Below are 14,804 nucleotides of genomic sequence, written 5' to 3' on the forward strand. Positions count from 1 at the left end.
TAGATTTATTATCGTTCACTAGTATATTTTTGAAGGCCCGAATATATGTGCCTTCGTAGAAATCTAGATCAACTGTGGACTTGACTTTGTGAAAAACTCTCGCTTCTTGAAATTTGAATTTGTGGCCTTCTTGCCAACAGTGAGCGGCGATGGTCGATTTTTCACATTCCTGATTCTTAACACAGCGAGCGTGTTCATTTAATCTTGCTTTTATGGGTCTCCTTGTCTGTCCTATATAACCAAGAGAGCAATCACCACATGGAATGTAATAAATGCCCCATTGTTTATTCTCCGGTATAGCATCCTTAGGGGGCATGAAACCAAAGTTTTTAGTGGGCACATCTATGGTTGTTAGATTAAACTTTTTAAGAATCGGTTTGATCTTCAGTGAGAGCACTGGATCGTAGGGTATGACTACACTTTCTCCGAGTGGTCTCTCTGTAATATTTTCTAGAGTGGTTCCTCGTGCCGGTTTCAAGAATTTTCTACTTAATTCGTCAACGATCTTGGTGTTGAACCCCCTGTCTATCGCAATTGCTCTGATGGTTTCAAGTTCATGGTCTAAAGTGTTCCGATCTGAACAGATGTTAAATGCTCTCTCTACAAAGGTGCGAAAAGACGAAAGTTTCTGTTGCATAGGATGGCAAGATCTGAAATGAGGTGGTAATGAGACTGCGAAAGGCTTACGATAGACCGAGGTTTGGAACTGTGATTTCCGTTTCGTTACTAATACGTCCAAGAAAGAGAGTTCATTGTTAGTTTCGAATTCGGCTGTGAACTGAACATGAGGGTCTATGTCATTCATAATGAGTAATAATTGTTCCAAGTCATCTTTAGAGCCGTCCCAAAGCACAAAAGTATCGTCCACGTATCTTCGATAAAATGAGAAGGGCACAACGTTCAATAGCTTACTCTCAAAGTCGTCCATATATATATCACACAAAATCGGCGAGATGGGATTGCCCATTGCTAGACCATCTGTCTGGGTGTAAAACTTGTCATCGAAACTGAAGGCTGTTTGTGAGATACATGTGAAGGTGAGATTGCAAATTTCTTCTACTTCAGGTTGTGAAAAATTGTGGGTTTTAAGTCGTCTTTCTAGACAACTGATACTACCACCTATGGGAATGTTCGTAAACATTGACACTACGTCGAAAGACACCATGTTGAGCTGTTTGGGTTCAATTGTACGTATTATTTGAGCGAAGCTAGATGAATTCCTAACTGTATTATTATTTGACTTAGTGAGTGGAGAGAGAATTGGGACAAGGAATTTAGCGAGCTTGTATGACGCTGCACCAATGTTAGAGACTACGGGACGGAGAGATAGTGTTGGTTTGTGCACTTTGGGTAGGCCATAGATCCGTGACGAAATGGCGTTTGATGGAATTACGCTCTTTTTTGTATGCTCGGGAAGAGAGACACTGGTTTTTACCACTTTTTTCAATTTTCTCGAGTGAGAATCAGATGGATCTTTCTTTAATTCTTTATAAGGACCACTCAAAATATGTGATGTCATCAAATCCGAATATTGCTCTTTAGGCATTATCACAATTTGCCCACCTTTATCTGCTCTAGATATTACGATATTATTATCATTTTGCAGTTGTTTGATGCTTCGACGTTCGTCCGGTGAGTAGCCTACGGTGACCTTCTTGTTGTTCTTTCGCTCATTATCCACCAAAATGTTGGATATGAGATGTCTCAGGGTGTCTTTTTGTTCAGGTAGAATCTTACTGCGTGAAACTGACTTCTCTATAGGGGCAATGAAATTGATTGGGTTAAATTTAGGTTTGTCGCAGAAATTAATTCCCAGTTCCAAGGCTTTAGTTTGCATTTCTGTCAATTGGTTTCCAGTTAAATTAAGTATTTTAGCTTTATTAACAAATGGGGGTGCAGACAAGGAAACAATATTAGATTGCAATTCGGAAAATTTCTTGTTGAGGGTGTCCTGATGACGTTTGGACTCCTTCACAGTTCGCCAGTATGAATTTTGCTCTAAGCTAGGGGACAAGGAGACCCATAAAAGCAAGATTAAATGAACACGCTCGCTGTGTTAAGAATCAGGAATGTGAAAAATCGACCATCGCCGCTCACTGTTGGCAAGAAGGCCACAAATTCAAATTTCAAGAAGCGAGAGTTTTTCACAAAGTCAAGTCCACAGTTGATCTAGATTTCTACGAAGGCACATATATTCGGGCCTTCAAAAATATACTAGTGAACGATAATAAATCTACACCCCCGATCGCAACACCATGGCTTAAATTCATTTTGAGCGGGAATTACAAGAAAATTCGAATGGACCAATCGGATAGCACTATTCCGCAAAAGTCCAATCAGGACGCTGCATTAGTATCTCACGCAGGCTCACAGCTTCATTCTGACCACGACGTTTGAAGTGAACAGACGTACTTCTTCCGCTGAGCAACCGAGCGTGAAGATTTGATATTCAACCCAAATGGGAAACTCGGTCAGCGAAACTATAGTCCGTTTCAGGTTAACTTTGCAGTGAAGAGGAAGCTACGAGGGAACCGCATCACTCGTTGCTATGACAACGAAAGCCTCTTAACCTATGTATCGATGCGCGGCCTCGGTAAGGTATGGCTGATTCTCGCCAACCTCGCAGAAAAAAAATATTTTTTTTCGTATAACGTAATGCTTGTAGAAAAAATTGCAGTCAGTGACAAAAAATTAGCTAATGAAAAAAAAAAAATCATTGTCGATACTTTCAGAAATCAAATGTTGCGGTTTTTGAAATCATTTTTTTTTATTGAAAAGTATCTTAGTAACTCCTATTAACCCGGTTTTCACCTTTGAATTTGGGAATAGCCCCAAATAATAATAATAAAAATGATAAGGCAAAATTTAGAATTCTTTTACTCACTTTTCTTGCCGAAATTTCCGTCGCTCATCCACCCGAACGCATATACGTCGATGCCACTTATTATCACTACAGTTTTAGTCATTTTTCACGGATTCCCATTCTATGGAATCCTCACTTGACGTTGTAGCACTATCTGATTCTCTATTACTTATTAATTGTTGTTGCTCCAACATGTGTTCCATCAGGCCACCTGCAATCCAAAATTCCTCTTCTTTTCAATAACGTGCTTTATGCATTATTGCCAAAAAGAACGGAGAACGTTTTAGCGTGTCTATCTCTGGTGAAAAGCAAGATACAACTGTCACAGAAGAAAAAAATACACTGCAAGCCTAAACCATTGTGGGTCTCTCTCTCTCTTGCTTATTTATATTTATCTGGAGAGACACTGAAGGGTCATCTGGAGGAACAGCCTCTGCTGTGGGGGAGGAAGTTGGTGTGGGTGAAAAAGAGACATTACTTATGTTAACACCCTCCGCTATCGGCTATTGGAATTCAGAAACCACCCCTATCCTACGAACACGGCAAGAAATAGATATAAAAAAAAGGGAGGGGGGGTCTGGAACCGTAACCTACACCCATAAAGAGAGCCTCTCACAACGGTATCGGCGCTGTCGTGAAAGAGGGACACTTCCTGTAATCTATGAGTGAATATCTGAATTCGTTGGAGGTTATTTTCGCGAGAAAAAAAACCTGATTGAATATTCGTCTGGGTGTGTAGGCCTATAACTACATGCAAAACTGAATGAAAAACTGTATCGGAAAAAATTCAACAAAATGACGATTATACGTCATGCTATACAGGTACCAAGGCCAAATAAAACTTGTTTCCAAAAATTTTTCCTTTATTTAGCTCCCAAAATATTTAATTTACTTCCTCAGTTAATAAAAGATCAATCTTCATGAACATCTTTTTTTGTCAATTTAAAATCTTGGTTGTTAACTCAAGAAGATTTAAATTATCTGTTTGATATTGTAATGTAACCTTCTTTTATCTTGCATACGCTGCTAAATGCCAAATTTTTTTTGTTTACCAATTCCATTCCTGTTGCCACTTATTTCTTGGTGTTATATATATGTGTGTGTGTGTGTGTTTTTTTTTTCTCTCTCGTTATTATTTATGCCGACAGATATGTATCAGATATTGTTTTGTGGGCTCACAAGCTTGCTTAGCCCCTAAATGTTTTGTAACTGTGTTTAAAAATCTTAAATAAAGGAAAATTTAAATTTTGAAAAAAAAAATATATATATATAACTCTCTCTCTCTCTGAGCAATCAAAAAAAAAAAAAAAGCACGATAGTAATATTGGCGGGGAAAATTGCTTGGAAATCGCGCCAAAATGTTCATGAGCTCGCCATGGATATTTGATAATGGTAACCAATATTTTTCTAATTTAAAAATTTTAAACGAATATACATTGATTCAAAACGGTATTTTTTCAGTATCTTTTTCGAAATCATAAAAAAAATTGAAATATTCTATATAAATGATCGTCAGAAACCTCCGATGTATGGGAACTATATTTTGCGGCGAAGGAATACACTCTCTACCTTTCTCTCCACTGCAAAGTTAACCTGAAACAAACTATAGTGGTTAAATTTTTTCCTCTGAAGACGGCACCCATTGGTGTTGAAATGCATTAGGACTTTTAATTATTTTTTGTGTATTTGCCTTATTCGTTGGTGTCTTCTAAATATAGTGTCATCTCTCGATAATATATACAGGGGTGGGAACGCAACTCTGCGCCAATTGCGCCGCACTGCGCCAAAACTAATTTCTTGCGTCATCCTGCCCCAATAGCGTATTTTCGCATTTTTCTGCGCCAAATAGCTAATTTTGCTTCAGTATGCCCGGAATATCGGAAAGGACGCCAAAAACTTTTTGTTCCTGCTAGCCACGAAACGTTTCTTTACGAGAAGAGCGTGTTTTATTCCACTATACTTAAACTATCGGCCCCTGATCGGGCTTTCCATCGCGAAACCCCGATATTGTCCGTGATCGTGGAACTGAAGATGGTTTGCAATGCCTTTCAGCTTTAAAGTGCAAATTTGAGTGTTTCCGTTTAAAAAAAAAGTTGTCACTGGAAGCAGCAGAAATTACCGTAGTCGATTGTCATTGTGTTAAATCCCGATGTTTTGTGAAAAAAATTTCATTCCGGAAGTAAAAAGCGCATGTCCGCCGAATTACGAATGTTAGTTTAGAAACTTTGCCGAATATCGCCAATGTTGCCAAATAACGAGCGTTAAATCGCCAATCTCGTCAGATAATGAGTGCTGAATCGCCAAACATCGAGTTGATTCATCCGAAATTCTCCCATTTTGCAACAATTTCTTTCCAAGTACACTGCTGGCCACCCAAATTGCAACACCAAGAAAGACAAGAGATATCGCAACAATATTTATTTTGTAGATAACATGTTGACCAAGCATCAAATGATTAAATTTATAGACTTCTGTGAAGTGTGGTTCCTGCCAAAATCAGTAGCCAGAGTAGCCGCCATTGTTGGAGATCACCGCTGCCACACGCCTCGGCATTGATTCAAAGAGACTTTGGATGTGTTCTTGGGGTACAGCAGACCAAGCAGCTTCCACGCGTTGCCAAAGTTGATATGGTGTGGCAGCTGGGGATGTAATCTGGGTCAATCGTTGAGCAACCATGGACCACATGTTTTCTATCGGCGAAAGATCCGGAGAGCGAGCTGGCCAGGGAAGCAATTCAATCTGGCGATTGACGAAGAACCTTTGGACAATGCGTGCCACGTGTGGTCGCGCATTATCCTGTGGAAATATGTCTGTGGGCAAGCCCTGAAGGTAAGGAAGGACAACTGGCTCCAACACCTCGGAGATGTAGCGCTGGCTTTTTAAAGTACCGGCAATGCGTACTAGAGGAGTGCGAGAGTGATATCCAATACCGCCCCATACCATAATACCCGGTGCAGGACCAGTGTGGCGGTGGATAACGCAGCTGTTCAGCATCCTCTCTCCACGGTGTCTCCAGACTCGAATCCGACCATCGTGGTGTTGCAGACAGAAGCGTGACTCGTCGGTAAAGACAATTTCATTCCATTGTGCCGTCCACATCCTTCTTTCATCGCACCATTGGTGGCGGAGACGTCTGTGGTTCTGCGTCAAGGGTAGACGAAGCAATGGACGTCTTGCGGACAGACCACTCTGCTGTAAACGGCGTCGAATGGTACGCGCAGACACTGGATGATGCGGTACAGACTGAATGTGCTGTGCTATGGTTCGTGATGTGGCTGAGCGATCCGTCACTGCCATACGCACAATACGCCTGTCATCACGTGAAGTGGTGCACTGAGGTGGATGCGATCGAACACGTCGGTCCGTCGTACCCTCCTGCATCCAACGATCACATATCCGCATTACAGTTGTTTGGTTTCGTCCAACACGACTACCGATTTCCCTGAAAGATAATCCACAATCTCGGTAGGCCACTATCCTTCCTCTGTCGAACTCGGATATTTGATCAAAAGATGATCGCTGTTTTCTACGAGGCATAATTGATCGTTTTTTTGAAAAAACCACAAAAAAACACAATTGCCGTATTTCAAATCGTCGAAATCTCCAAGCCTTAAATAGCGCTTTGAAGTGGCGCCACAGGCGCGCGTGATGTGCGTCTGCGCTGAAATTCTAATCATTTGCATATCTCACCTCCGCTAATGCATGTTGTAAATTTCATATTATTTGCATGCTTCCTTCAGGGTGTTGCATTTACGGTGGCCAGCAGTGTATAAAAAAATTAAAAACTTATAAAAAAATTTTAGCTCATTTGAAGTGCTGCTGTTCAAGGCAGCAAATAGTGCCCTCAGTAAGCAAAAATCATCTTAAATAGACGGTTGCAAAAAATTTTATGACAGCCGCTCTTTCAAACAAGGTGTCAAAAGCCTAAAACACTAAAAACGAAAATCAAGCTGATGAAAAGATGTTTGATAACAAAAGACAGTGCAGTTTCATTTTGAAAAGGGTTGAGGGTTAACGAAAATATTCTTGTTAATTTCACTGCTCCAATTATAAATATCTGCTCCGAATCCCATATTTTGCTGCTCCAAAATTGCTCCAAATCCCGAATTTGCTACTCCAAAACTGCTCCGAATCCTGAATTTTGCTGCTCCAAGGCTGCTCCGAAATGGACTTAGTCACTTCGCCCCCTGTATATATATATTAGTTATTATTGTCAATTTATTTCGAAGATTCTGAAATTATTTCTGTCATGTTATAGAATCATTTATCATTTATGTCATTGATTATGATCATTTCTCATCAATAATGGAATTATTTTTTTCATTGATCTGAACTTTCCGAAATTGATGTCACTCACAACTGATCATAGGAAGAAAGGTTCATCTTTGCATCAGCCAGCTGTTGGAAAATTTGTTTGAATTTTCAGCAATTACGAAAATATTTCTTGATTCGAATATAATTCATCAATTATTCTTCTCATTGATTCCAAATTTTAATCGATATATTTCTTATTCACCAATCTTCAAAATTGTCATTAATTCTAAGATTATTTGCGGTTAATTCCATCCCCAGTGATCAATCTCGTGATCGATAGAAGGAAAAAGTTTGTGAGAATATACACCAATTTTTCTCTCTGAAATGGACTGACGGTATTGAAAAAAGTAATATCAAGGAAACGCTTTTGTGACATAAATGAAATTTCCTCACCACATTTGTGGGACGGGTCGTAAAATTTGACCATAGCTGTTATATTTTTATAGAGGAAATCGAGAAAATACGGAGAATATTAGGATCGCTCCCAAATACGGGTAAATATCGCCAATCATCACCAAAAATGGGAAAAGTTGCTAAATCACCAAAAAGTAAGCAAATCACGAGTGATAAAGCACTACTTCGAATTGCAGTGGATTAAAATATATTCTTCTCGATAAACGTTAAAAAGACAAATTTGTGAGGGGAATATTCATATTTATATAATACTAGCTGATACCCGGCGACGTTGCCCGCACCGTAAAAAATTTATATATGTATAGCTTATTACATATATAAATTTACATTATTACTTCTTAATCAAAAAAATTTCTGCATCAAGAGAAAATTACTTTTATATTTAAATATTTTAATTAAAATCTTCAGGCAATCGCTTGTGAATACACAATATTTTTTCTTTTTCCATCTGGTGTGTAGATGTACAAATTTTTGCTATTACCAACACGCGAACAGGTGACGAAAAGGTGTGAAAAACAGGGCTCAAGTAGGTTGATACCTGCCACTGCTAACAACTGGCCTTGCACTTTGTTTATTGTCATGGCAAAAGCTAAACGAATCGGGAACTGTAATCGCTTGAAAGTGAATGGCATTTCTTCGGTGATGATTGGGATACGTGGAATGAAGACTTCTTTTTCTTTGTAACATCCAGTTAGAATCGTTGCTTCAATGATGCAATTGTGCAATTTCTTCACGCAGAGTCTGTTGCCTTTCGGTGTCTCCAAATTTCTTAAAAGCATTATAGGTGATCCGACTTTGAGGGTCATATTGTGTGGTGGCACACCCGGAATATCCAAAGAGTTCAGAAATTCTGCAGGATACAGAACTGTCTGCGCTGTGTCTGTGACAGTGTCAACCGATTTGTAAGATGTGGAGTCTCCCGGAATAAAGGATTAGGATTTTTTCGTTGATCTTGTTCACACTGTCATTTTTCGGTGCCAGAATCGCACTCTCACAAAGCCACTCATGGTTTCGGTGATTTTGTTGAATGTTTGGTAAGACGTGGTCTGCAAGTTCTTGAACTGAGTTTATATATATAATAACTGGCAAAATCCATTTGGGAACGTTATCAGTCCAGTGCTTGGGTCTACGGGAATTCTTCCATTGCCAAGTTTGATCAACTGATGTGAAAATGATAGCAGTGCTGAGTCATTTTGCAGTTGAACTCGGATGTTGGTGGATAATGATAATTTTTTAGCTTCGTGCCAGAGTGTTGATGTCCTAACAAACTCGAGGCGACCACCGATAGACAGCACCTTCACTTCCAACCCATCTCACTAATGTCAGTAAATTGCAATGTAGCGATATGGCCATGGTTGGTGTTTGGTGAAGTAGAGTGCTGATGATTTGAGGCAAGCATTGAGTTCATCAGCTGGCGTTTAACATTTTTATTCCCAGTTTTATCGCCGTAGTTGTTCTCTGTTGTTAGTGACGTCAGATGTCCAGCTTCTGCAGCGAATATTATTCAAACTCCTTTTAAGCACTTTTTAAATTGAAACTATACCCCAACGATGGGTGGTTGATGAGATAAAGACCACATTAGCACTTACAGGACACCCTGTATACATGCAAGCAAATATATCTGGCGCTTCCAGGGTTTTTTTTTAATTACTGGGAGTATTGGAAAAGAGCCAAACCATTATAAAGGAATAAACTGTAATGATGACAGTGTTAAAGATGTGACAAACCATTGTAAAGACATATACACGTCTGAAACGCATTGTTGGGAACCACGGTAACCAAAGTAAACGTTCCGAAAGTGATTGTTGAGGCCCCCAAAACCATTGTTGCCCGACAGTTTTTCGCCCATTTCGGGCATTTGCCCAGCTCTGACGAACTTTTAAAGTAGCCTACGGCTCAATCCCGGTCCTGTTTGGTATATATGCAAAATCTGGCGACGATCGGTCTAAAACTGTAGATTTGTATAAAGAGCATACATACATACATACATACATACATACATACATACATACATACATACTTTCACATTTATATATAAGATATAATTTTTATATGTTGAGGAAAATATATTTTTTAAAACTTTGATTTCGATGAAGAATGAAAATTCACGTTTGCCTCGTTGGGCAATGTGAAATAAAGGGGCATTTCTACACAAACGTCGGGACGACAAAAATTATGTAAAAATACCGGAATGATTAGGAAAATACGGGATGTATGGTCACCCTAATCTACACGGAAACATGAGATTTAATATTGGTTAAAAAGAAAAATGTCAGAATGTGGAGACTGTAAATACATCTGTTGAAAATATTATAAACTAAATTGTAACAGATTTTCAAACCGTTCTAAGTACCAATGAGTCAATGTAGAGGTTGCCCTGTCAAAAAATACCCCCTGTAAATCAGGGGTACAATACTCGCGGCCATTATTCCTTATTATACGCAACATTTTTCACAAGTTGCGAAAATATCAGTGGGGCAAGGGGCATGTTGACAATTTACGGGCCCAAAAAATTTAGGGTGGAGGAGCCTCAAAGCACGAATTTCGCGTAGTTCGTGGCGAGAGGAACCGGCGTCCAAAAATGGATACATTATTACAGTACATAAAGAAATGCCGAAAAATTTCTATTTTGAAATATAAACACAAAAAAAAATTCCGAATTCATGAAAATTCAGAACTCAAGATAATTTCAAATTAATGAAAGATAAACATGCGATTTCAATACTAATGGAAATCAGGACATGATGAAAAAAAATTATCTGGAAACGAACGAAAATTCAGGATTTATGGCTGAAAAAAAATAAGAAAAATAATTGAAAGAAATTATTCCAGAACTTATGAAAATTTAGAATCGGCGAAAGAAACAATTCCATAATCGATGAAAAATTCAGAATCAATGAAAGAAATAATTCCATAATTGATGAAAATTCAGAATTAATGCAAGAAACAATACCATTACTGGTAAAGATTGAAATCAATGAAAGAAATGGTTTTAGAAATTAATGAAAATTCAGGATTAATTATGAAAGAAATAACTCCGTAACTGATGGAAATTTATAATCAATGAAATAAATCATTACGTAGAGAGATAGACGACTTTTTTCTCAGCCAAATGCATCAAGGAAACGTATTTTCTGGATATTATGCTGATGTGAACTCGGAAAAAAAAAAGTCATCTGGTCTCCGTCATCAACTCCGTGCAAACCGGGCAAGCACGCTACCGGTATAATACCCACCTCAGCATAATACCCAGAAAATATGTTTCCTCGATACATTTCGGCTGAGAAAAAAGCCCTCGATCTCTCTGTACCGTTTCACCTGGGGGTCATTTGCGGAAGTTAAGTGGGACTACTACTGCCTCTACTCCAGCGCCTCACGCCACAGCGTATGAAATAAGGAGGGCAGAGTCGTGTTTCCAGTGGTATAGGTGATAGCATGGCATGCTCCCCCGGTTAGCAAGACGAACTGGGTTCGATTCCCGGCAAAGACCAGATGACTTTTCTTTTCGAGTTCTCCTCAATAACCAGAAAATATCTGTATCTTTAAATAATTACATAGTTGATGGAAACTTGGAATCAATGAAAGAAACAATTCCACAATTGATGAACATTCATTATTGTATAAGTAATGGAAATTCAGGTTCAATGAAAAAAAAAATTTCCATTATTGGGGAAAATTAAGAATCAATGAAAGAAATAACTCCATCGTCTATGATAATTCTGAACCGATGGTAGAAAAATTTCCGTCATCTATGAAAGAAAAAATTCCAGCACTAACGAAAACTCAGAATTAATGAGACAAATAATCCTATAATTGATGACAATTCAGAGATAATGAAAGAAATGATTGCATAATCGATGGACGTTCAGATTCAACGAAAGGAATAATTCCACATCTAATGAAAATTCAGAATCAATGAAACAAAAAATTCCACAGTCAATGGCGACTCAAAATAAATGACTTGACTAATTAAATGCAACTCAGAAATGAGATTTCGTAATTAAGGAATATTAATACAAGTAAATACAAATACAAGGCCACAACAGTCAAAATGCCCGAAGAGGTGGCTGAGAAATAAGATATAAATTGCGTAAATGATATAAAATCAGAATCAGTGAAAAAAAAATTCCGTAATTGAGAAATTCAGAAAATTAAATGACGAAATACGAATGCCTTACTGAATTGAAATTCAAAATTAATGGAAGAAATTATTCTTTCATTCACCTGATTTTATTCCATAATTGATGGAAATTCGGAGTGAATGAGAGAAATAACTATTGCTTTTTTAAACCTGTCAATTCATTTTAGGATACCTTGATAACATTAAAGAACTTTAGAAACCATGTCCGGCGTTTCACAGTGTGACCGCAATTTGACGAACTCTGCAGATTTCCGGACATTAGCCATAAGATTTCCTTAAAAAAAGAGAAATACGTACAAATAACATACTTTACTCAAAAGGATAGAAATTTCGGGTCACGATGCAGACAAATGCAGACACTTCAACAGTTTCTTTGACAATCGTTTCGTGATGTGTTAAAATTATGACGTCGCAAACATGTCTAATTCCATTACTTTTCTTGTCTTAGTTGTTCTTCGCCGTGGGTTACATGATCCTGTCGACGCTTCTGGCTTCCGTGTTGTACGTATCATTCGCGAAGCCGTACTATTTCTTTGAGAATTTCGTCGCGTCATTCTTCCAGAGCTGGTCGACGTCTACGACGAAGACGACGTCGAAGTTGGCGTCCCGAAAGCTGCCGAATTCAACGTCGGTGAACTTAACGTCACCATCCAGAAGCGAGAAAAACTTTGACGATGACAGTGGCTGTGTCAATATCGCTTATTCGAAGACAACGTTAGACATTTGATTATGTATCGTGTTCCGTTCATAATTCGTTGAAACTATTATTATTATTATGTCTGATTCATCATCTCATCATGATCACCACCACAAGATCATCATCATCATTTTATTCGAGAAATTATTAAAGAAAATGATTCAGAAACGTTTTTAACGTTGCGCGTGTGCATTTCCCTCATACTTATCAGTACCGGTCACAGTGCTGGGTGTTTTACACATGCATGCTTCCCCGTGATGGGATGAAAGGGATGAAAAATTCCCATCATGTCGCGAAAAGATCAACGTTGACCCACGTCCACTGACTCATTCATCATTATATTGAAAAAAACAAACAAAAATATTTTCCGATAGGTGGCGATCTTCAATTGTTTGCAATGATCTGGATTTTAATATTCTTCAACATGAAAGCAGTTACTAGTTCGAAAAGCTTACTAATCGGAAAGGCTCAAATATATTGTTTCCAAGTGCAATATTCACAGAGATATTCGAAAAAGGAAGGAAATTTGGGCAAGAACAGTGTTAAATGCAGGTAAAATGGTTTTTCTGCATTTAATGCTGTTCTTTCCCGAATTTCCTCGGTTTTTCGAATTCGAATATCTTAGAAAAATGAAATTTTTTTGTTGGCATCAAGAAAAACACGGTAACAACCTTCTAAATGGAAGTTAGAGCACAGGAGAACGGTATAAAAATTTCGATTTTTTTCATTTTGTTACACGCTGTTTTAACTTTCAAAACTGGTACCGGGTAATTTCTTAAACAGGAATCATACCTCTATGATGGACGATTAGTGAGAGAAAAGCCGTACTAGCACTTAGAGAACACCCTGCCTGAAAATGCTAAGTCATGAGTATGCCTAGGAACGCTTAGAAGACTGGCTCACCCGTAGAGAGGAGGCGTAGTAGATTGTACGTACTCCCAGAAATCTAGAAATACATTCTTCTGAACAAAAATTTTCATCCTAATACAGGAACTCTTTTGGACAGGAGATGCGTAGACCCTTTGAAGGTCCTTGGAGAGATTTCAGATAGTCTATGGCTTAGGATAAGAAAACAATTAGCCCATTTTTTTTTCACATTGCAATATACTGAATATGATTTTGCAAAAGGGTTCGTGGCCTTTTTATTTTTACATTGGGGGAAAGGAGGGGCGGGGGTCAGCGTAACACAACACGCTGAAAACCCCGACCTAGTAGGAATCCATTAACTTATTATTTTTAAAATGACTGAAAAGTAACCACGAAATGTGGGTTTCATGATTATAAACCTTTTTATAAATTTAAATAAAGTTAACAACCCCTTCATTATAGTGCACGTTACGTGCACTACGAGAGTATTTTTTTGTTGTTATATATATAAAGGAATGTTACTTGAAGAGTGTCCGAGAGAAATTACAATTAACGGATGGAAAAAAAAAATTATCAAGCTGATGAGGGAAATTGAGCTTTGGTAGTGGCACCTTTGTAAAATATCTTATACACCTTTGATAATTTTGCTTGAAATACGTGAAATTCTGGTCTTAGAACCGATATTAGAATTTTTCTTCTTTCGGACATTCCTCGTGTAACATTCCGTATGTTATTTTGTAACTTTTTGTTGTTGGTTTACTGTTTACAGTCTTTGTTGAATAAAGCTATACATTTTTGTATGCAACGTGTTCACGTGTGTCTGCGTGTTTTCCATTTCGACTAATAACTTCATGAGAAAATACTAATAATGCCATAGAACACAGGGCTGGATGAATTGCAAAAAAATCTAGGTGCCAGAACCATCTTTCATGCGCCAAAAAAATCTTTTTACTCGTATAAAAGATCCAAAATAATGCTTCTGTTGAGTTTTCAGTGTATAGTGGTCTTCTTTCATGTTGATAGATATGCTGCTATAAATTCCAAACATTTTGTGCTGCTCTCAGCCTGCAATTTAGTAACTATACAAAGAGAATTTTAAGCGACAACACGAAATTTTTAGTCGCAGAGGATTTGTCCAGCCCTGCCATAGAGTTTAAGTTTTTATTGAACTGTTCTTGTGTACAAACGACTATAAAAAAAACAAAACAACAACAACAACAACAATAAATATTTATATTGTTGTTATGTATTCGAATCGAAATAAATAGGATTGTTTATTCGAAGGACAGTAATAGAAAAGTAAGGCATACATAGGAAGTCAAAAATATATTGATTATTAAAGCTCATAGAAGTTGTGTGCAGATTTAGGAAGCTTGGATGAAGCTCAGGGGTGATGCGTAGTGATTTTGAACATTGGCGTTGATTTGGAACAAATGGATTTCGGAAGTTCAGTGACACCACGTACATTTTTCAAAGCTTAGGAAAGATGCATGAAAATTTTGGTAGCT

At 38.0% G+C, this 14,804-nt stretch overlaps 1 protein-coding gene across 1 annotated transcript in view; it reads left to right on the top strand.

Annotated features, from left to right (window-relative positions):
* The window catches only part of LOC149084170 (nose resistant to fluoxetine protein 6-like), an 82,191-nt gene extending 68,086 nt beyond the window's left edge, over positions 1 to 14,105 (top strand). Inside the window, exon 15 of the mRNA XM_089234516.1 lies at positions 12,181 to 14,105. Coding sequence (XP_089090642.1) covers positions 12,181 to 12,459 — 279 coding nt within the window. The 3' untranslated portion in view covers positions 12,460 to 14,105. The remainder of the gene's footprint in view (positions 1 to 12,180) is intronic.
* The last annotated feature ends 699 nt before the right edge of the window (positions 14,106 to 14,804 follow it).

The sequence above is a fragment of the Pholcus phalangioides genome, unplaced genomic scaffold (genome assembly GCF_987345545.1).
Source record: "Pholcus phalangioides strain wild (caught in Gottingen) unplaced genomic scaffold, Ppha-v1.0 ptg000008l_1, whole genome shotgun sequence".
In the NCBI taxonomy this organism is placed as follows: Eukaryota; Metazoa; Arthropoda; class Arachnida; order Araneae; family Pholcidae; genus Pholcus; species Pholcus phalangioides.